The sequence below is a fragment of the Phacochoerus africanus genome, chromosome 8 (genome assembly GCF_016906955.1).
Source record: "Phacochoerus africanus isolate WHEZ1 chromosome 8, ROS_Pafr_v1, whole genome shotgun sequence".
In the NCBI taxonomy this organism is placed as follows: Eukaryota; Metazoa; Chordata; class Mammalia; order Artiodactyla; family Suidae; genus Phacochoerus; species Phacochoerus africanus.
In genome coordinates, this window is record NC_062551.1 from 169,985,234 (window position 1) to 170,007,152 (window position 21,919).

Here is a 21,919-nt window from a genome sequence, read left to right on the forward strand (position 1 = left end):
CACTACGGATTTGGGATGATAATGCTGTGTCAGTGCAGGTGCACTGACTCTAACAGACGCCCCACTCTGCAGGGTGTCCAAAGTGAAGGAGGCTGGTGGGGGACAGAGGGTCTATGGGGACTCTGTCCTTTCTGCTCAGTTGTGTTGAAAACCCTCTAAAAACTAAAGTCGACTCATTTTTTAACAAGTCTTTACCAAAGGACTTTTTGGAGCCATTACTATTTGGATATTCTGGAGGTACCAGAGGTGATACAAGATGCAGTCTTTCCAAATATTTTAGCGTTGTTGTGCCTCGCCTGTCAGGGTCTCACGGGCCTCCTAAGCAGTTCAGGAACTGCCGCTCCAAGGGACTCCAGCCCTCCCACCCCTACTCTCTTGCCCCTCTCTGGTCCCTAGATCTGGTTTTGTTCCCTCAAGTGTGTTCTCAGCGATGGGAGAGGAAGCTGCCTGAAACTCCAATCTGACCACACCCTCCGTTTACAGCACGTCAGGCTAAAGTCCTTCCTAGGCAGAAGGAAGCCCCCCATGATCTGGCCTGACCCCACCTCAGTTTCACCTCTTACCACGCCCTGACTCACATCCGACCTAAGAAACAGCTTGTGCTTTCCAGGAATGTTCCATGCTCTTGTAGGGTTCTATCTCTCTGTACACACAGTACTATCTGCCTGGAACACTCCTCCTTCCCACACCTCACTGGCTGGGTACCACCTATCTCACCTTTAGATCATGGGGGGCTTCCTTTACCCTAGGAAGGAGTTTAGCCTCAAGTGTTGTTAAGTACTCAAGTGCCCTCTGTCCTTGGGAAGGTCTTCTCAACCTTCCTACCTCCCATAAAGAAATCCTAAGTCTGCTGCCCCATGATTCACCGGGCATCTTAAAAGCAGGGAGTATGCCAGGTTCATTTTTCTTATCTCTTCTTCCCAAATTCTAAAAGCTGACAGGCCCTAAGGTTCAGTCCTCTTCTCTTCATGCTTTCTCCTGAAGGAACTTCACCCAATCTCATGGCTTTATATACAGCCCACACCCTAATGACGCCCAAACCGATACCTCCACCAAATGATTTCCAATGCACACACTTACCTTTGCTCTGCTCTTTCCAGATCTCCACATGCCTGGCTCCTTATGCGGGTCTCAGTTCAAATGTAAACTCCTGATTGCTCCAGCCAATGGTCCCATACCCACCCTCTCCCCTAAACTTGTCTTACCTTGTATCATTACTATCTGAAATGAAATAGCTTATCTACTTGCGTATTGTCTGTTCTTCTAACACACTATCCCATGAGACGGGGGAGTTTTGACTGAATGCTTTATCCAGAGCCTATGATAGCGCTTGGCCCACTGGAAGCACTTATTAAACATTTGTTGAATGAATTACTGCCGAACACAGGTCTGGCACACAATACTTGGTAACGTTTGAGTGCAAAGTGCCCAATACTGTGCTAAATGCACCCTAGGCATTGCTTCATTTTACCTTAAGTATTACTGTGAGCCCCATTCAAGACTTAGACACTGGGGTTTAGTAGCTTGACCAGGTCACAGAGAAAAAGGGACCTGAATACTGGCAGCCTGGTCCAGAGCTGGCTTTCTTAGCCACCATGCTATCCTCTCACTCACATCTGCAAGGATTCAAAAGGAGACTCAAATGTGGGGCGGTGGAGGGAGGCCCTCAGCTTTTCTATCTAGTGGGGAGAAGTATTTCTAGTTCCGATATTCTGGGATTCTGGCAGGTACAGTTATCCAGAGTTCCCTGGCTCACAACTCCAGACACCACTGGAGAAAGCTCCCCTTCCTGATGGCCTGAGCCTGGGCCTGGCCCTTGGGTAGGCCCCATATGAAGTTTTTTAAAACACGGAAAGTGAGGAAGTTCCCTTCGTGGCTCAGCGGTGAACAATCCCGACTAGGATCCAGGAGGACACAGGTTCGATCTCTGGCCTTGCCCAGTGGGTTAGGGATCCTGCGTTGTTGTGAGCTATGGTGTAGTTCACAGACGAGGCTCGGATCTCATGTTGCTGTGGCTGTGGTATAGGCCAGCAGCTGTAGCTCTGATTAGACACTTAGCCTGGGAACTTCCATATGCCGTGGGTGCGGCCCTAGAAAGCAAAAATAAAATAAAATATGGAAAGTGAGGGCACTGCCTTTGGGGGTGTAACTCACCCTCCTCCCAGTGACACACAGAGAGAGCAAGCGAGCATTCCTTCCCTGCAATATTTATTAAGGAATTTACACATACACAGGAGAAAGGCAACCAGGAGTTGTGGTTCCCATAGATGAAGTCTTTTAAGCAAAGTTTTCTTGTTTTAATTTTCAAGTAGGATGAACAGTGACTGAGAGGAAAGCTGCCCAGGTGCTCTGCCTCATACTCGCGGAACAGGTGGGGACACAGAGCAGCCTGGATACACAGGCATGAAAGAGCGATTGGCAGACTGCAGAGGGGAAAGGAGAAAGGGAGCCACCAATGAGATTGTAAAACTGGCAACAGTTTTAGGCTGTGGATAGATTAACTCCTCTCTGTTGTAAACCTAAAGCTAAAGCAAAAACAAAAACAAAAATACCCAGAGCAGATGGGGAGAGAGTGGAGGCAGAATCCACACACACACACACAAGCAGTACACACGTGAAGCTCTGCATTCCCACTGGAGGAGCCGGTCCTTCAGCCACAAAGCCAGATCCTCCCAAAGGCGGGATGGAGGCAGGGAGACGGGTGTGTGTTGTGTGTGGGACCTTTGAGTCTTTGGTGCTAACAAAGGCCGACTGAAGCAGCAGGTCCTGAAGCCGACTGAAGCAGACCCAGAGAGCAATTCAGGGCAAAGCAGAGCCATAGTTTTGCTCATCCTCTTAGGAGGAATTTTGCCTCGCCCCAGGGCTAGGGCCAACCTGATCTAAGACCCAAGGAGCATTTAATTTGACGGCAGCCCTTTCCTCGTCCCCACAAATCGGGGCAGCACGATGCCTCCCTTTTACCCCCAAATTGAAACACATGGAAACAGCTCCTCAGCACATTTAGAAGGACCTGTAAACCGCCTCTTTGCCTAAAACACAGCACCTACATACCTTTCTGAGTCTGACAGGAGGCTTAACCTTGTGGGAAAGGTACTTGAAGTGTGCATATCTATCCTGCAGTCGAAATGCCTTCTGCCAACAATTCCTAAGGTGCTGGTGCCAGGAGAGGACCAGGGCTGAGGCTGGGAGGAAGTCAGGATGGCTGGGGGACATGGACAACATAAAGCAACAGAGAGGGCTGCGCGTTTGGGACGCGGCTGGGCTGGCAGAACGCCCCGCGCCAGATGACGGACTGAGCGATTTCTAAATCAAACAGAGCGAGGAGGGAAAGGGGCTTCGGGGGAGGAGTTGGGGAGCAAGGGAAGACAGGAGAGGGGCCTGGGGAGAGTGGTCGTCGTACAGGTGTGTTGTTTTTATTTCCACATCTGAGGGCTCAGCGTCTGATTTGCCGCCTGTCCGTTCCCGCCGTTCATGGACTGCCCATAGCTCAGCATGCCGTTGGCGCCACAGAAGTTCATCCCAGCCATCTGCTGGGTCATCTGCAAGGGAGAGAGGAGAGACCTGCAGCCCAGGCTGCGGGCATGCAGCCAATGAGGGCCGCAGGCAGGGGAGGGTCCTTGCGCTCGTGGGGAAGGAGACAGAGGGAGCTCTGCCGTGGCCCATAACGGCCCTGAACCCTTACAGATCATTTCCCGGACACCAGACCCGGAAAGGAAGGCCTTTCCAGAAGGGCGATGTTGGCTGAGACAAGGCTGGGGAGGGGAAGGGGGAATCCTGGAGCGTGTCCACAGAAAAGCTGCCTGGGAAGTCATTCTCTTTCTCAGGTCCAGTCTCTCATCCTGAAAAGAAGGGGCCTATTGTGAACTGGCCGGGCCGACCCCGAGGGTGTAAAGAGAAGCCCCCAGGCCAGCGCTTCAGCCGCGTCTCCAGCAGAGTTGCTCCTGACAGTGCCCGCTAAAGGGCAGTGCACGTTCAAGCCGACAGAAAAGGGAAGAAAAGAGGCGGGACTGTTCAGAATGAACAAAAGAAGGAAAAACCAAAGACCAACGTGTCTTCAGGTCTACAGTGTAGAGAAGGGGGAGTTGCTGGGAGAATAGGGGTTGGGGTGGGGCCTCCATGAACTGGACTGACCGACTGACCTCTGGCAGTGAACAGAAGAACCCATCAAAGAAAAAGGTCTTAAACTCCCCAAGCCCGGTACCTTTTCTGTAAAAGTTCTTTTCCTTTCAGAGAAGCTCTAACTACTTTTCTTCAGCCAACTTTTCAGGAAAAGTTAAAGGAAAAATACAATAAAACCCATATACCTTAAATTCACCAATTGTTAACACCTTTGCCTTATTTCTCCCTGAGGGGTGTGTGTGTGTGTGTGTGTTTGGTTTTTTAAGGCCATACCCGTGGCATATGGAGGTTCCCAGGCTAGGGGTTGGACTGGAGCCCCAGCTGCCGGCCTACACCAGAGCTACAGCAACTCGGGATCTGAGCCCCATCTGCAACCTACACCACAGCTCACGGCAACACTGGATCCTTAATGCACTGAGCAAGGCCATGGATGGAACCCTCATCTTCATGGATATTAGTTGGGTTTGTAATCCACTGAGCCACAATGGGAACGCCTCTAAAATTTTTTGATGAGCACTGAAAATTGCAAATATCCTAACATTTCACCCTTTCATAAGTCAGGGGACATAAGAAAGAAGACTTGGCTAAACAACAATGAAATTAATGAGTCCATTGTTGACAATTTTGTTTGATCACTTGTCTAAGGTAGTATCCGTCACGTGCTTTCTCATTGTAATGGATAAATAATCCGAACGGTATTTCTTGGAGAATGTGCAAATACCCTATTCTTTCTACAATTATTAGTTGTCATTCTTCTGGAAAGATTTTCCCTCCCTCTATCCTGCACTCATTAAATATATTATAGGTAATCCATTAGCATTAGTATCATTCTTTGTTGTTTTTTTTTTTTTTTTTTTGGCCATGCCCATGGCACATGGAAGTTCCTAGGCCAGGGATCCAACCCTCGCCCCAGCAACAACCCCGGGCCACTGCAGTGACAACGCTGGATCCTTAACCTGCTATACCACAAGGGAACTCCAATTAGTGTCATTCTTTTCGATGTTCAAATTTTCCCATATTTAGCCAGTGGGAACCTCCAGAAGCTGGCTTCTGTGTCCTTTTGACATGTTCCCATCAGTTTTGTAGCACTTCATTATGCATGTGAATAAACATGGAAGAATGAAAATAAATGAGTTAAAATCCCAACTATGAAAACTAGAAAAAGCAAAGTAAATCAAAAGAAAGCATACGGCAGGAAATAGTAAAAATAAACCAGAAATTGAGGTAGAAAACAGAAAAATATAAAACTAATAGATGGAGTTCTGCTCATGGCTCAGTGGAAACGAATCTGACCAGGAAGCATGAGGTTGCGGGTTTGATCCCTGGCCTTGCTCTGTGGGTTAAGGATCCGGCGTTGCTGTGAGCTGTGGTGTAGGCACAGACATAGCTCAGATGTGGCATTGCTGTGACTGTGGCATGGGTTGGCGGCCATAGCTCTGATTAAACCCCTAGCCTGGGAACCTCCATGTGCCAAAGGTTCGGCCCTAAAAAGACAAAAGACAAAATAAATAAATAAATAAATAAAACTAATAGATAAAACACAATCCTGGAGTTCCCGTTGTCATGGCTCAGCAGTAACAAACCCGAATAGTATCTATGAGGATGCAAGTTTGATCCCTGGCCTTACTTGGTGACTTGGTGGGTTAAAGGATCCGGCATTGCTGTGAGCTGTGGTGTAGGTCATAGATGAGGCTAGGATCCCACGTTGCTGTGGCTGTGGCCGGCAGCTGCAGCTCTGATTTAACCCCTAGCCTGGGAACTTCCATATGTCTCTGGTACGGGCCTAAAAAAGACAAAAAAGGAATTCCTTTTTTTTTTTTTTACCCTCCTCAGGGACGCAGGTGCGGCATATGGCAGTTCCCAGGCGAGGGGCCAAACTGCAAAAGGAAAATACAAGAACATTCTTTCTAGGAAGTTCTCTTTGTGGCTCAGTGGTTAATGAATCTGACTAGTATCTCTGAGGACACAGGTTTGACCCCTGGCCCTGCTCAGTGGTTAAGGATCTGGTGTTGCAGTGAGCTGTGGTGTAGGTCACAAACGAGGCTCGGATCCTGCATTGCTGTGACTGTGGTATAGGCCGGCAGCTATAGCTCTGACTCGACCCCTAGTCTGGGAACTTCTATATGCCATGGGTGTGGCCCTAAAAAGCAAAATAAAATAAAATAAAACAAAACAAAACAAAACAAAAGAACATTGTTTCCAAAGCGGGTACAACATTCATGTCCAACCTTGATAAAGACAGCGTGTGCATGAATGCGTGTGGGGCACACACACTGCCAGCCTGGTATTCCTCTGTCCATCTCTTTATTTTCCAGACTTGGAATCACTTTGTTTCAGCTATATTTTTTGTATCTAGTATAAAATTAGGCATTGCTTTGTGCATCCATTTGAACACCTTTTTCTTTTACTAGAAGAGCTGCCTACTGATGAGTGGCGTTTGGCCCCAACTCTCTCATACTGTATTTTTACTGTGTTTATTATATGTGCTGTATTGATGATCTACGTATCCTATTTTGTTGTTAAAAAATTCCTTTGGTATTTAGAGTTTCACATTTTTGCTCTAGTGATGACAGTTATACTAATATTTTTCGTCATCATTGTTCCCTTGATTCCAAACTCAACCTTCTGCTATTTGTTTCATCAACTTATTACATCCTTTGACTTCTACCTATTCCCTATGCAACAATCGATTTATTCTGCTTTCCCCTTTTTTCATCTTATTCATCCCATCATTTTAATTTTTATTTATTATTTTTTATTTTTGGCCACGCCCCTGGCATGTGGAAGTTCCTGGGCCAGAGACTAAGCCCGCGTCATAGCAGTAACCATCGCCACAGGAGTGCCAATGCAACTTCACCTGCTGAGACACCAAGGAACTCCTCATCCCTTTATTTTCAGTTTCGTTGTTTCTGTTGGTCACAACACCACAACACAGATGGCCCCACTCTTATCATTACCTTTGTTTTAGTCTCAGATTCTCAAACATCCAATCGCCGTTAGTCATTTTGCCAAAATGTCCCCAGTCATCTCTTAGACGGATGAAGTTTATCTTCTGGTAGATTCCACGGGAAAAGCTTTTAAGTGTGATATTCCCTGATTTACTATATATTTAGGATTTTTAAAAGAGCCTTCAGGAGCTCCTGTGGTGCAGCAGTAACGAGCCCAACTAGCATTCATGAGGATGCGGGTTCCATCCCTGGGCTCACTCAGTGGGTGAAGGATCTGGCATTGCCGTGAGCTGTGTAGGTTGCAGATGCAGCTCAGATCCTGTGTTGTTGTGGCTCTGGCGAAGGCTGGCAGTTGCAGCTCTAATCTGACCCTGGCCTAGGAACCTCCATATGCTGTGGGTGTGGCCCTAAAAAAGAAGATAATTGTGTCATATTTCAATTTGTTTTCTGAGTTCAGTAAATTTTCACAACTTCCAGGTTTTTTGGTCCATTTTGGTTCTAAGGTTTTGAATTTCTGTTTCAAGCTGTTTTGTCTTATCAGCAAGTGTTTGATAAAGGACATTTCATTCAGGCTTAACCAGTAGTTTTCTTCTACTTTGTTTTGGGGAAAGAATTTTCATTCCTTGAAATGTTTTGATTTTTATTTTCTTCTCATAGCAGCCTTGCATGAATGTCACTTACCATTTTCTGTTTGCAGAGCCTATTTTTCTGAATCAGCAGTACCAGACAGGTGAGAGCAGACGGCCTAGCCATATCAGTTCAAGAGCGCCCTCTTCTGTTGGTGTACTGACAGGACTCCTCGGTTGGGAGGAGGATGGTGGCTCTTCTGATTCTGCGATTCTTTCTCCCACTTCTCATCCCTGACTTCCCCTCCACCATCGGGCCTCTGGAGAGCACCACCTCCTTCTCAGCCATCTCCGTCTCTTCCAGCAGCAGTGCTTTCCCAGAGCTACCTTATTTTTGATGCTCTAGTCCAAGTCACAGGCCTCTTCTCAGTGTGTCTCAGTCAGGGCAGGGCTTTCTCTCTCTGGGGGGCAATTTTATCTATGTTCTGTCACCTTCGGCCCCCAGCTCCCTCTCCTCTTTTCACATAGTCTATGATGCTGGTTCTACTGGATTAGGGTGTTTATAAGCCTATTGCCCTATTATTGAAGTTTGCAGTATTCTTTTAGGTGCTATAGTTGTGGGTTATGTGCTTTTATTTTCACTCCTGGTTTATCTGTATAGGTTGTTTTTGTTTTTTTAGCTGCACCCATGGCATGTGGAAGTTCCCAGGCCAGAGATCAAACCCGCACCATAGCAGAGACCCAAGCTGATGCAGTGACAACGCCAGATCCTCAACCTGCTGTGCCAAAGGAATTCCTGTTTTTGTTGTTCTGATGACTGTGTGGAGATTGTAGAATTAGGCAGTTCCTTTTATTTTAAGGAACCCCAAACTCAGAAAGTCTATTGTTAGATAGACCTTCTATGAAAAAGAAAGCAAACCTAAGAATATCTCTGGCAATATTTCATTTATACTGTTAAGGATTCAAAGGATAAGAGAGAGAGACTGAGACGCCCTTGAGGGAGGCTCAAAAGTCTTGTCCTGAGTGAAAGGGAGCAGCTTACCTGAGTGAGGTTCCACTGCAGCTGCTGCACGGGCTGAACCCCATATACCGTCTGGGGCAGAGCTGCCATGCCTGCCATGTAGCCGGCCTGCTGTGTGGTCATCATTCCATTTGGCACACCCATCATAGATGCCTGCATGCCACCCATATAGCCTGCAGGCATGGCCATGGGGGCCACCATCCCAGAAGCTCCTGGCTGAGCTACCATGCCTACCGGTGGGGGCATCATGCCCCCCATTATGCTGTTAGGAGTGGTAACCCCAGGAAAGCTGGGGTAGGCTGTGGGGTATGCCATCTGAGCGGGAGCCATGAACACTGCTGCCAAGAAAACACACATACAGATCTGTTAAAGAAGAACGTGACACAGTCAGTCCAAACTCTCACTGGCTTCTCCTTCCTGCTAGAACTCCCCAGGACCACTCAGCTCAGAATGCTCTTCCACCCAGAACACTCAGACAGCCCCGACAAGACTTGCTACAGCTTCCAACGGGCTGCTGACCCAGCCATTTCTCTTTTAGGGTCCAGATCCAGACCCTGGGTCAGACTTCAGAGAGGTGTGAAGTCAGACCCCCAGATGTTTGGCTTTGAGTTGCATTAATCTCTATCTCCAAATACTTGATGGCTTCATAAGAAATGCCATGTTCAGGGCTGGTCTGGAGTGAGATGTCCTGGCCCCCAAGGCAACTGTCCCTGTCACGACAGATAGTTCCTGCATGTAAGTCCTCACGTCTGGTGCACTGCCACGACCCCCACGGACGCTACCTTGGGCAGGCATCTGAGGTGTCTGGGATCCATACAGTGAGAGGATGGAGTCTTTAGAGAGCTGCTTCTTGCCTGTTTCTTCTGATTTGCTCCCTGGCTCCGGAAACAGGTTCAGGTTTTCAGGAACAGAGCCGGCACTCCCTGCGGTTGGCATGGAACCTACAACCTTAGGGCAAAGAGGGGGGAGGGAATTGAAGTGGTCCTCACGGAGATCTCTGTAAGGACCACCCTCGTCTCTCTGCTGCTTCTCCTATCTGCAATAAGAACTCCCGGCTCAAGTTAACTGCCTCCGGACATTCTTACCGCACAAGTATCTGAACACTCTGGGCAGTTAAGCTCGTTGTTCTTCAGCAAAACAATGTGATTTGGGTGTTGGAAAACAAACAGATACAAACAATCTACAAACGATGAGGTGGAGAGAAGCAAGTTGAGATCCCAGTGCCACCACTTACTAGTGTAACAAAAGGCTCAGATAACTTTTCTGAACTTATGCTTCCTCATCTACAAAAGATCCATTTTGCAGGGCTATGGTGTTTTATTTTATTTTTATTAGTATTATTTTTTTGCCCTTTTCTAGGGCTGCTCCCGTGGCATATGGAGGTTCCCAGGCTAGGGGTCTAATCGGAGCTGTAGCTGCCAGCCTACACCACAGCCACAGCCACGCCAGATCCGAGTCGTGTCTTCGACCTACACCACAGCTCACGGCAACACCGGATCCTTAACCCACTGAGCAAGGTCAGGGATCGAACCCGAAACCTCATGGTTCCTAGCCGGATTTGTTAACCACTGCGCCACGACGGGAACTCTGAGTGTTTTAAATCACAAGTGAAGTACGTAAAATGATACATGAAATCACCTGGCACTGCGCCTAGAACACAGCAGGATTCCATAAGTGATAGCCATTAAAGGTTTCAAGCCTTCTACCTACAAACTCTCTGGCAAGAACTCAGGCTGAGGCTGACCCACAGGATCAGCTTTTACAATCTGACACACTCAAAGGGCCCTCTCTTTTTGGGTAGGAGACAAAATGGAATGAAGAGTAACCTTAGGCTGTCAGAGACGACACAGTGTAAAGGGAAGAATCAAGAAAACCAAAGTCCAGTCCCACCAAGGAAGCACGACTTGATTCTGCGATTAAGCTATCAAAACCATCCTTTCCAGAATGCTTTTTAATCCTGAGGAGCCCACAAGACTCACCTTTCTGGAAACCGAAGATGAGGGAGAGGGAACAGAGGCCAAGAGATCTAAATCCTTCTCTAGGGTATTGCTGGTCTTATTATTTGCAGTGGAGCAGGAGACAGGAGCATCTGGAAAAAGAGATCAAAGTCAAAACAGAGCACTGCTCATCAGGCCCATTCCTTCCCTTCTATTCTAAACACAAAACAGAGAAGGCACCCAGGCTCCATTACGGACCCTGAAATCTAGGCTCCGGAACCACCTAGCTTGGATGGGGCATCTCACAAGAGGCCTCCCCCCACATTCCCGAGAACATGAACACTCTGGGGAAGGCTGCAGCCTGGCTTTCAGGCAGAGGGCAGCAGAAAGCCAGGCTTGAAGGCTACATCAGCACCACCCCTTCTGGCTATTTGAGGGGCAAAGCTGTGTAGGATTCATTTTCAGAGAGAAATGGAAAAGCACAGACATTAGAAAGGCTAAGAAGCCGGTAACCTAAATCAGCCTAAATGGACTGAACCAAAGTGCAAACCATCAGCGCTGTGAAAAGAACGGGCTCTGTTTCTGAAAGGGGCAGCACCACTACCACGAGGTAACAGGCCAACTCAGAAACAGGCTGCACCTGGAAAATGAGAGGCATGGTGGCAGAGATCACAGGGGCTGGTTCAGTGAAACCTGCTAACGTTTACCGAATGCTTAGTGTGTGCTGGGCAAGGAGTTAAGAGCTTTCGAGGCATTATCTCATTTAATCCTTCTAAGGACGTCTTTGAAGTAGACTCTTACTACCCTCGCTGCATAGGTAAGGAAAGTAATGTTTAGAGGTTAAGAAAGCTGCCCAAAGTCATATAGATGTAAGTGGCAGAGCTGCAACCCTGGCTCCAAAGGCCATGCTTAACCACCACTGCACTTAACTATTACTCTATGACTGTACTGCCTCCCTGAAAAATGTCACCACTTCTTCGGACTGCTCAGAGGTAAAACAACAGGAAAAACAATCTCAGTGACAAAGACAGCAACTGAAGAAGACACCATATCTCTACCTATCTTCCCAGATAGGGTCACAGAGAACTCATCAAAATCTGTAAAATTAGGAGTTCCCTGTGGTGCAGTGGGTTTTAAGGATCCGGCATTATCACTGCAGTGGCTCAGGTTGATGCTATGACACAGGTTTGTTTGATCCCTGGCCTGGGAGCTTCCACATGCCATGGGCGTGGCCAAAAACAAATCTATAAGATTATAGGATTGGAAAAGTCTAACTCTTACCAAGGCCCAACAAATCCATGACCGGTGCTGTGGATTTCGGGGAGCTTTTCCGAGGTAGCTGTGGATCTTCTTTTTTCTGCGGCTAAGGTGAAAATATGTTAGAGAAAGAAGTAAGCAAGCGTTTCTGAACCTTCCATTCCCTTCTCCACTGTCAAGCCACAGGGATTTTTTTTGTGGCATGGCTGCTATTATTCAAGGAGTCGCCGAAGAAACACAGCTCAGGAAGTGTTGTGTGGAAGCATCAAGTCAGGAGAGGCAGTGCATAAATCAAAGCTAAAGTGACAAACAAAGCTGTCATCTGTGCTTGTCTGGCTTTCTGAAAAGACAGATCTTTCTGAAACCAAGACAATCACAGATCTGGGTACCCAAGAGGAGCAGTTTTCCGTCCCAGGAAAAGTGAAGAATAAAGGGAGGTGCCTGGTGGGACAAGAGCTGAAAGCCAGACATCCTCCAGCGATTAGAAAAACTTCGACATGGAAAGAGGGCTCAGTTTAAAGGTTACCTAGTTCGCTCTGCCAGTATCACTAATGACTGTGTCCTGCAGACAGTGCGACTCAGAATGATGATAAAGACTCTTTCTTAAGCAAAGAGTAAAAAGTCCTCTTTCCCAAGATTCCAAACTCCTACATTAGAGTATCTACAACCACAGCCACAGTATGTCCTGTGGAGAAAGAAAGGTGCCTGCTTCAATATGACAGAATGAGAATATAAGAAGGGATTGTTTAAAATGAATGAGCATGGCCTGGTTTCTGGGCTGTTCTTAACTGCAACAGGAAAATGAGGTACAGAAGGCTTTTAGGAGGGAAAGACTAACACAGCACGGGCTCAGAAGGTGCCACATGGCCTTGGCATTCTGGCATGAAACGTGCCTCTTGCTCAGATGGGATGGATGCAATTCCTGGGCTCCCATCTGGCCCCAGAAAGAAGTGTTACAGAGCAGAGGAGGCAGCAACGAGGCAATGAGAAAGAAGCAGAAATGGCAGTGGGTGATCCGACCTAAATGCGGACCCCTTGAGCCCCAGGGCCATGGTCAATATGCTATCAGCCGCCCTGCCCTGCCCCGCCCTCACCCGTGTAAACACACCTGAGGCCATCTGTACAGGGCATACACTTCCCCACTTACCATTTTCACTTTCTCAAAAACAACAGGTTCCATTTTTTTCTCCGGAGCTGGTTCGCTCCCTCTTTTCCACTTGTCATCTTTTTCTTTCTATGACGATTTCACAAAACAAGAAAAAGAACAGGCCTCATGGTGACAAACAATTCAGCGAACTGTAATTCCAAATGTCTGAAAGGACACCAAATCCCGACTGAGTCTGATGCAGGAGTCTGACAAACTAGGGGGCTTGGGCGTGAGTGGTGGGCTCTCCCACACTAGCCCCAAAGCTGTAAGAGGCACTTTTCAAACAGCTTAGGCATTCTGTCTAACCCACTTAGGACTCTTTAAAGTATGCAACTAGTTTAACCACAGAGGTTAACACGTTTCACTGGCTCGCTGCCCCTTTTCAACCCAAGTTTAACTCGCTCATGCTTTAAGGGGTTCCCCCCCGTCTTGGTACAGTAGTGAATCGGTTTGTGTGCATCTTACTCGACATACGCCCTTTGTGACTTTGCAATTTCAATGAAAAGTTCTCTCACTCTTCATCTCCCTTTTTAAACATCAGAAAATAAAACATAATTTCTATAGCACTGGGAACTATATCTAGTCACTTCTGATGGAGCATGATAATGTGAGAAAAAAAATGTATACATGTATGTGTCACTGGGTCACCTTGCTGTACAGTAGAAAGCTGAAAAACAAAGAAAGAAAGGAGTTCCCATCGTGGCATGGCAGAAACGAATCTGATTGGGAACCAGAAGGTTGCGGGTTCAATCCCTGGCCTCGCTCAGTGGGTTGAGGATCTGGTGTCACCATGAGCTGTGGTGTAGGCTGCAGACATGGCTCGGATCTGGCATTGCTGTAGCTGTGGTGTAGGCCGGACAACTGCTCTGATGAGACCCCTAGCCTGGGAACCTCCATATACCACAGGTGCAGCCCTAAAAAGACAAAAGACAAAAGACAAAAAAAAAAAAGAGGAAAGAAAATTGACAGAACATTGTAAACCAGCTATAATTGAAAAAATAAAAATCATTATTAAAAAAACAAAATAAACCATAATTTTAAGCTTAAAGAGTAGAAAACAAAAACAAAGAAATTAAGGCAAAAACGAGCTAAAGGATTAAAGTATCCCTTTTACAGTGTTCTGAATGTATCACCTGTATAAAACTAAAAAGCACATAAAAAATAGAATATTAGGGAGTTCCCATCATGGCTCCGTGGTAAGGAACCCAACTAGTATCTGCGAGGATGCGAGTTCGACTGCTGGCCTTGCTCAGTGGGTTAAGGATCCAGTGTTGCCAGGAGCTGTGGTGTAGATTGCAGATGCAGCTTGGATCCCGAATTGCTGTGGCTGTGGTGTAGGCCAGCAGCTGTAGCTCCAATTCGACCCCTGGGCTGGGGAACCTCCATATGCTACGGGTACAGCCCCAAAAATACAATAAATAAATAAATGCTTCTTATTGGGGGGGGTCTTAATTGTAAAACTACCACTCTTACCCAATGCTGAGAAAACATTTTAAAATAGTACAACTTCTAGAAAGTATATTAGCAAAAGTATGAAGAGAAAAATACTAAGATCTTTTGACCTAGATAATAGCATATTTTGTAATATTTCTTAATAATCTACAACATGGAAAAATGTTATATACACCAGTAACTTCATCCCAGAATTACTTATGCTGAAGAAAACTTAACCTTTATGCCACAGGGGAGAACAGTAAAATAAACTGTGATCTAGATACACAATTGCAAGTTGTGAAAACAGTAAGTAACATTAACTAAAAAAAGACACCCCACAACATGATGTGTTAAGTCAAATGAAAGCAGGGATATTCTCTATCAATGTGTTATAATTACGTCTTCCAAAAGTAACGACATAGAAAAAAAAAGGTGAGGGGGGGGAACGGGGGACTCCAAGATGATAACCATTAGTAAAGAAAAGAGTAGGAATGGATTTTCCACTTTATTTTTCATATTCTCTGTAAAGTGATATTATAATCACAAAGAACATGTGCAGCGCTGTCTGTTTCATACATAGTATAATGCTTTAATACACAACACTTTTTTTAAATTTCATTTTTCTTTTATCTATTGCTAGTAATTAAGATTGTAAACACACTGGATAAGAAGTAAAGGTCATTTAACACATTTTATAGCCTCCTTGAAAGCACATGAGGGAGGCGTTCCTGTCGTGGCTCAGTGGTAACGACTGGTATCCATGAGGACGCAGGTTCAATCCCTGGCCTCGCTCAGTGGGTTAAGGATCTGGCGTTGCTGTGAGCTGTAGTACAGGTCACAGACGCACCTTGGACCTTGTGTTGCTGTGGCTGTGGGGTAGGCCGGCAGCTGTAGCTCCAATTGGACCCCTAGCCTGGGAACTTCCATATGCTGCAGGTGCGGCCCTAAAAGGACAAAAAAAAAGAAAAAGAAAAAAAAAAGAAAAAAGAAAAAAGAAAGAAAGAAAAAGCAAGTGCTCATGGGAGATAGAGAGAATGCCCACCGTAGTGTCACCTGTGCAGAACACGATCTCTTCTCTTTTTCTTTCTTTTAATCTTCGGCCACTCCTGTGGCACATGGAGGCTCTCAGGCCAGGGGTCAAACCAGAGCTGCAGCTGAGGCCTACGCCATAGCCACAGCCAAGACCGTATCTAAGCAGCGTCGGCGACCAACGCCACAGCTTATGACAACGGTGGATCCTCGACCCCCTGAGTGAGGCCAGGGATCAAACCCGAGTCCTCACAGATACTAGTTGGGTTCATTACCACTGAGCCACAAGGGGAACCCCCAGAACACTATTTCTTGAAGTTAAAATGTTTTGCCCATTCATTTAAAAACATGGAGGATAATGTGAGAAAATATGTGTGTGTGTGTATGTATATTACACATATATTACATATATATACACACACGTGACTGGGTCACTTTGCTGTACAGTAGAAATTGACAGAACACTGTAAACAAATCTAATGGAAAAAATAAAAATCATAAAATAAAAAAATAAAAATAAAAAAATTCATTAATTAACAGTTTCCTTTTGACTTGATATTAAATGTCTTCACTTAGCAAATATAAATTCTTGGCATTAAATCTTCATAAGAATATTTTTTAAAAATCTAAGTACATCAAATAAAAGTTTTGAAAAAGCTCTTTGGCACATAGGAAATATTTCCTTCCTAAGTGAAAACATTCAGTGAGTAAAACAGGCTGTTTTCCTGGGTACAGTACACCAGCAACATAATTACGAAGGAGCACTATCTCCACACAGCAACTCTTCCCTCTTCCATTTCTGGATTACCTCACATACCCTTTTCTGACCTCATCTGATTTCATATGACTTGGTACAATGAACAGAGCTAAGCAGACAGACCATAGTTTTCTATAAATAAAAAGAAATGTTTGTGCTTTGGTTCCAAATCCTGTATTTGGATGATACTATCCAAGCTATGGCTGTACACTTGGTTAATTCTTTTTTGGAACAGTTAAGATAACTTCCAGGTCCCTTTTCTGGATGACTCTGGGTAAAAGAGTCCTTCCCACTAAGTTGAGAAGGAATTAACTTTATCTAAATACACGGATTACCCTGTACTTCTTTGCCAACATGGAAATTCACCTTCTAGTTAGTGTTTCTTTTCACACAAGCTCAAAAGATAAGTCTAGAGCTGATTCCATTAAGCTTGACTTTAAATTACCTGGAAGGGCCTGGAGACCCAGGTACACTTAATGATTTCCCTGGCTATCACATCTTCCATTCAAATAAGTAGCAGATAGATCATAGATAGACAGACACACAGATGGATAGACTGATTCTGTACTAGAACCGAAGAATTCCATATTCTCCACGCTTCCATGGCTAGAGAAATATTAGTTATTTCAAAGCAACTTTACTATAGAATCTTGTCAAAGGCTTTTTAAATGTCTGAATAGTCACATTTACTGGGTTTCCTTTAGTTGTCATTAGACAGGCATATTTTCTTCTTCTAGCAACCATGCCGTATTTCCTCTTGTGTGTTATACTTGTTTGTGCTAGCTATCGTATGGTACAGTTCAGATTCTAACCACATATGCCTAGGATGGAAAGTGTACGTGGCAACGGGCAGCCTCCGAAAACCCTCCTCAGGAACAAGGGTCCCACTGACAACCAGTCTATGGACACACTGTAAGTCTGCTGCCAAACTGAAGGAAACTGGGGATTTAACTACATCTAATTTTGTTGACTTCATTTATAGAAAAAAAATGTGTGCACACACATACATACATAAAATACACATGCACGTCAGTATACGCACATATATACCTGTACATATTATTCTATTCGATCTCGTATGCCTAAAGTGTCCATCTGAAGAATAGTTTGGAAATGGAAATCACTAACATCTACATCCAGATCAAGGTTAAGAATTCACTGACGGTTTGCCCTGTCCATCCCTGAGGCAAAAGTTTGCTCCGTGATATCTCATGGTACTGTTTCAATAACTGGCTTTTTCTTTTGTGTGTGATGGTTTTAGAGTATTTTGGTGATGGTTCAAATTCTCTGCTGGCCTGATTAATAAGCAAATTACTTATTAAGTACAAAACTTGAATGATTTATAACCAACCCTAAGGGCATTGATGTCCAGACTTCGGTCCATGTATTTCTTCTTTTCATATTTATCTCGAATAAATCCCTCGACAGCGCTGCAAAAAGCTGGTTAAGGATAAATCAAACAAATCTCTCTCCCAGCGTGACTACAAAAGGTCAATTTGTATCCCATGGACACTGTCCTCCTCCCTCCTCCCTCTTCCCCACGGGCTCCCGGGCTCTTCTTCTCCTACGGTTCCCCGATCAAAACCTTAAAATGCCCCCTTCATGGTTACTGCAGGAATTCAAAACTTCTTAGGATTTTCCTTCGGAGTAATGATAACAGAAAATGGGATTGGTCTTCCTTTTGACATCAGTGGAGCCTGTGGCTGTTCTAGAACACAGGTAAAGCATTCAATTATCTATTTTAAAGCCCTTAGGTCAACAGGTCTTAAGCAAAGACACCTGAGTGCCCCTTAAAATTATAACCTCTCTGCCCTACTGCCAGATTCTCATCTGTGGGTCTTCTGCCGGGCCCCAAATCTGCATTTAACACATTCCACTTGCACCCTCCAAAAAGCAAACTCTAAGAAGATGGTCTGCAAAGTGCATTTTGAGAAGCACTGACTTCAGAGGGTTTGGTTTTATGAGTTGGGTACTATCCCCTTTTGAGGGCATCAGGGAAGAAAGTTATTAACTGGTCAACCACAGTTACTTCTTTCAGCCAGGACATATAAAAAGGCATTAAAAATGAATGGCACTTTTGCTGATTCAACACAGCATAATAAACTATTCTTTTTATCAAACAATAGTTTCAGAGATACAAAAAACTATTGGAGATGTCACCTTACGGAAGAATTCACAGTAAACAACTGCAGTCTTAATTCCCGAGTGAGACACCCTTCCGGCATTAGAAAGTACACATGTGCTTTCCGCGTGTCTTGGTTTCAGGAAAGAGGAAACACACATAAAGATGGCCCAGTCGGATCATGGATCTTGAACCTCTGTGACTCTCCCCAAACACCAAAAAACCACTCAGCCATCTAAGTTGCTCCAGAAAAGATACGGGTCTATTTGAGGTCGCCGAAAGGTTTCAGGCAGGTAGGCTTCATAAAGGCGGTTTGCCTTTCCATTCCCCATCTCTTGCATGCACTGCGATCAGACAGATGTGCAAAAAAGGGAATGTCAGGAAAGATTTGAAAAGCTTCTCACCCAAACGCACACTTTTACAACCGAAGAGCCAACCTAGAGAGTGGCAGAACCGAGATTTAAACCTGTGTGTTATGATTTCTAATCCATGGTTCTCTCTACTCCCAACCACTGGCCCCCACAGCTGTCTTTCCTGCCACCTCCTTTCCTTTTACTGAAAGATTTGTCAGACAGGATACACTTAATTCGATAATTCAAGATCCGCTTTGAAAGTCCAAGGCATACAGCTGCCAATCAAAATGTCTACTTGGCAGGCAACCATCAGTGTCCAGTCAGGCAGGCGGTAATGTGGTATCACTACGGTTCTCTGAGTTTAGAGTAGTAATGAACCTATTATGCTCTATCTCCAATAAATGTGTTTGCCATCAAACTTCTGAAATACAGACTCCTTAACACTTGTGAGGGATTCGCCCCAAGATTTAAAAAAAAAACAACGAAAAACAACGATGCTTCAAATTCCCAAGTACCTCTATGGCATGTATTTTTCCTTCATAAGATACAATAAAGTATAACTGAAAAATATAACTAAACATTTAGGCTTTTAGTGAATTTATACAACTAATCTAGAATAACCTCTAAAGCCATTTTCTGTTTAGAATAACCTCATTTCCAGCCCCAATTTTAGTAACTGGTTTTCTCTGGAGCCTGTCTTTTCTCCCCCCACAACTAGATTTTTTTTTTTTTTTTTTGGTCTTTTGTCTTTTTAGGGCCGTGCCTACAGCATATGGAGGTTCCAAGGCTAGGGGTCTAATTGGAGCTGTAGCCACCAGCCTACCCCACAGCCATACCAATGCCAGATCCGAGCCCCTCTGCGACCCACACCACAGCTCACGGCAATGCTGGATCCTTATCCTACTGAGCAAGGCCAGGGATTGAACCCACAACCTCATAGTTCCTAGTCGGATTCGTTCCCGCTGCTCCAGGATGGGAACCCCTCACTTTATTTTTTAATTTTTTTGTCTTTGAGGAAAGAAATTGTTTTTGATTTACTTTAATAAGTTCCAGGGCAGGAGGAGGATAGAGAACAATGAAGGCACATCGAGGAGCAGGCTGAACTCACTCACTTAAGTGTCTCACTCCCAGCCCGTCAACCTAACAGCCAGTAAGATTCGTATGTGCATTTTCGCAACAGAACATCATTAGACGTCTACGCACTGGAGGGGTTTGGGGGTTTTTTAAAGTGAATATCTAAAACTACAAATGTTAGATCTGCAAATGACAAGGGTCTTCTAAATTTTTCAACTTTCCTTTATCTTCACCTCTGTGCCCAGAGTGAGCCTCTGGACCTACTTTCACACGGAAACGCGGGAGCAGCCGACTCGGTCATGGGCTGTGTGAGTACCTGGATCTGTTCTTGGGTCCACTGGTCGAGGTTAACTGACTTGACCCTGGATATGTGCACCCCGAGGTTCCTGTGGATTCCAGCACAGCGGATGCAGATGAACACGCCAATGTTCCAGGAGGCCCATCGCGGCCCTGCGCAGGTGGGAACAGGGCAAAAAAGCACAGGTTAAGACAACATTCCAGACCCAAACGGAGGCATTTAGACCACAAGGTAACGTTTCTCCTAGAACATAAGTGAAAGAATTGTTACCGCAATACTTTTTTTTTTAACTGGTTTCGTTCATTCCTCCAAGAATTAGCCTTTTTTAAGTGTATAGAGGATTTGCGTATAACTCCCACAGGTGTACACCCGCAACACCATCTAATTCCAGAGCATTTTCATCACCCCGAAAAGCTATCTCAAACCTATGAGCAGGCACTCCCCATTTCCCACCAACCTCCCCCTACCACTGGCAACAACTTTCTGTCTTTATAGATTTGCCAATTCTGGACATTCATATCAATGGAATTATATAATATATGGGCATTCATATATGGAGCAGCTTTTTCCAATGTCTGATAATGTGAGCGTTGAAATGCATATATTGTAATACCATTACTTATGTTTTTTTAAAAAAAAATCCAAGGTGCACAGTGCGCAGTCATGTCGCATTCTACTTAGTGTCTCACATGGACAGCCCTCTCTCAAGGAGCTTTTCAATGGTGGTGAGGCCTGGATTCAGTTTTACTGCTAGGAAAAAAGACACAGATATGCCATGCCAGGTCAAGGCTTTGCCTGAAATTCAAAACGTGCTTATTCTCCCCACCCCACCAGGCCTATAAAATATGCATCCAGCTTAACGTAACAGGATCCTTCCCCCTTGGGCTGATGTTCCTATTTTACCCAGAACTATCTGGATTCAAGATTGTTGAATAATAAAGATGCTTCCTGCAATAAAAATCTCAGATATATATTTTAATAAAAATCTGTTACATAATCTCCCATCCCCTGCCAGCTCTTCTCACCCCAGTAATCACTCTGAAAAATTTTCAAACTCCTCTTCCTAATTTTTATACAGGATAAAAGTGACTTACTTTTATATGACACCTGCCAAAAACTTACTAAAATATCACTAATACTTCCTTCTCCATCAAACCACTAGGCAGAAATTTATCACATAAAATGAGCCGGATGTCAAAGTTAGAGGTTGTGATAAAGAGGTGAAAAGATATTAGATTTTCTACAGAGATAAACAGGAACAAAGGACACAAGATGTCAGTTCTGCTGGCTAGAGACAATCATTTGGTTGGTCTGCAGGTTTGACAACAGTTTTAATGCAGGAATGCTAGGGTAATACGGCAGAAAATTATTCCTATAAAGTTGAATCCACAATTACTATAAATAAGAATGCAAAATTTGGACAAAGATATCACTTAGACATTACGCCAAAAACTGCAAACACAGAAGGCGCGAGTCCTTCTTACAACCACCAGGTGGTGTTCTCTGCCTGAAATTTTATCCCAATACCCTCTTATTACCATAATCTTGAGAGGCTCAGATTTATCTTCTAAAGAGACCCTCAGGGAGTTCCCATCCTGGCTCAGTGGTTAATGAATCTCACTAGGAACCATGAGGTTGCAGGTTTGATCCCTGGCCTTGCTCAGTGAGTTAAGGATCTGGCGTTGCTGTGAGCCGTGGTGTAGGTTGCAGACGCGGGATCCGAGTTGCTGTGGCTCTGGCGTGGGCTGGTGGCCTTGGCTCCGATTCGACCCCCTAGCCTGGGAACCACAGGAGCAGCCCAAGAAATGGCAAAAAGACAATAAATAAATAAACAAACAAACAAATAAATAAAAAGAC

The 21,919-nt window shown here is 45.0% G+C and overlaps 1 protein-coding gene across 4 annotated transcripts in view; it reads right to left on the bottom strand.

Annotated features, from left to right (window-relative positions):
• Positions 1-2,191: 2,191 nt before the first annotated feature.
• SMAP2 (small ArfGAP2) overlaps positions 2,192-21,919 on the bottom strand; it is a 48,899-nt gene continuing 29,171 nt past the window's right edge. For 3 of the 4 annotated variants that reach the window (XM_047789586.1, XM_047789589.1, XM_047789590.1), the window contains exons 2-10: positions 20,081-20,214; positions 18,596-18,681; positions 17,567-17,645; positions 12,996-13,082; positions 11,873-11,954; positions 10,634-10,743; positions 9,437-9,602; positions 8,676-8,992; positions 2,192-3,539 (exon numbers count right to left, since the gene is read on the bottom strand). In XM_047789586.1, coding sequence (XP_047645542.1) covers positions 3,414-3,539; positions 8,676-8,992; positions 9,437-9,602; positions 10,634-10,743; positions 11,873-11,954; positions 12,996-13,082; positions 17,567-17,645; positions 18,596-18,681; positions 20,081-20,214 — 1,187 coding nt within the window. In that variant the 3' untranslated portion in view covers positions 2,192-3,413. The remainder of the gene's footprint in view (positions 3,540-8,675; positions 8,993-9,436; positions 9,603-10,633; positions 10,744-11,872; positions 11,955-12,995; positions 13,083-17,566; positions 17,646-18,595; positions 18,682-20,080; positions 20,215-21,919) is intronic. The other variant, XM_047789588.1, reaches the window with a different exon arrangement.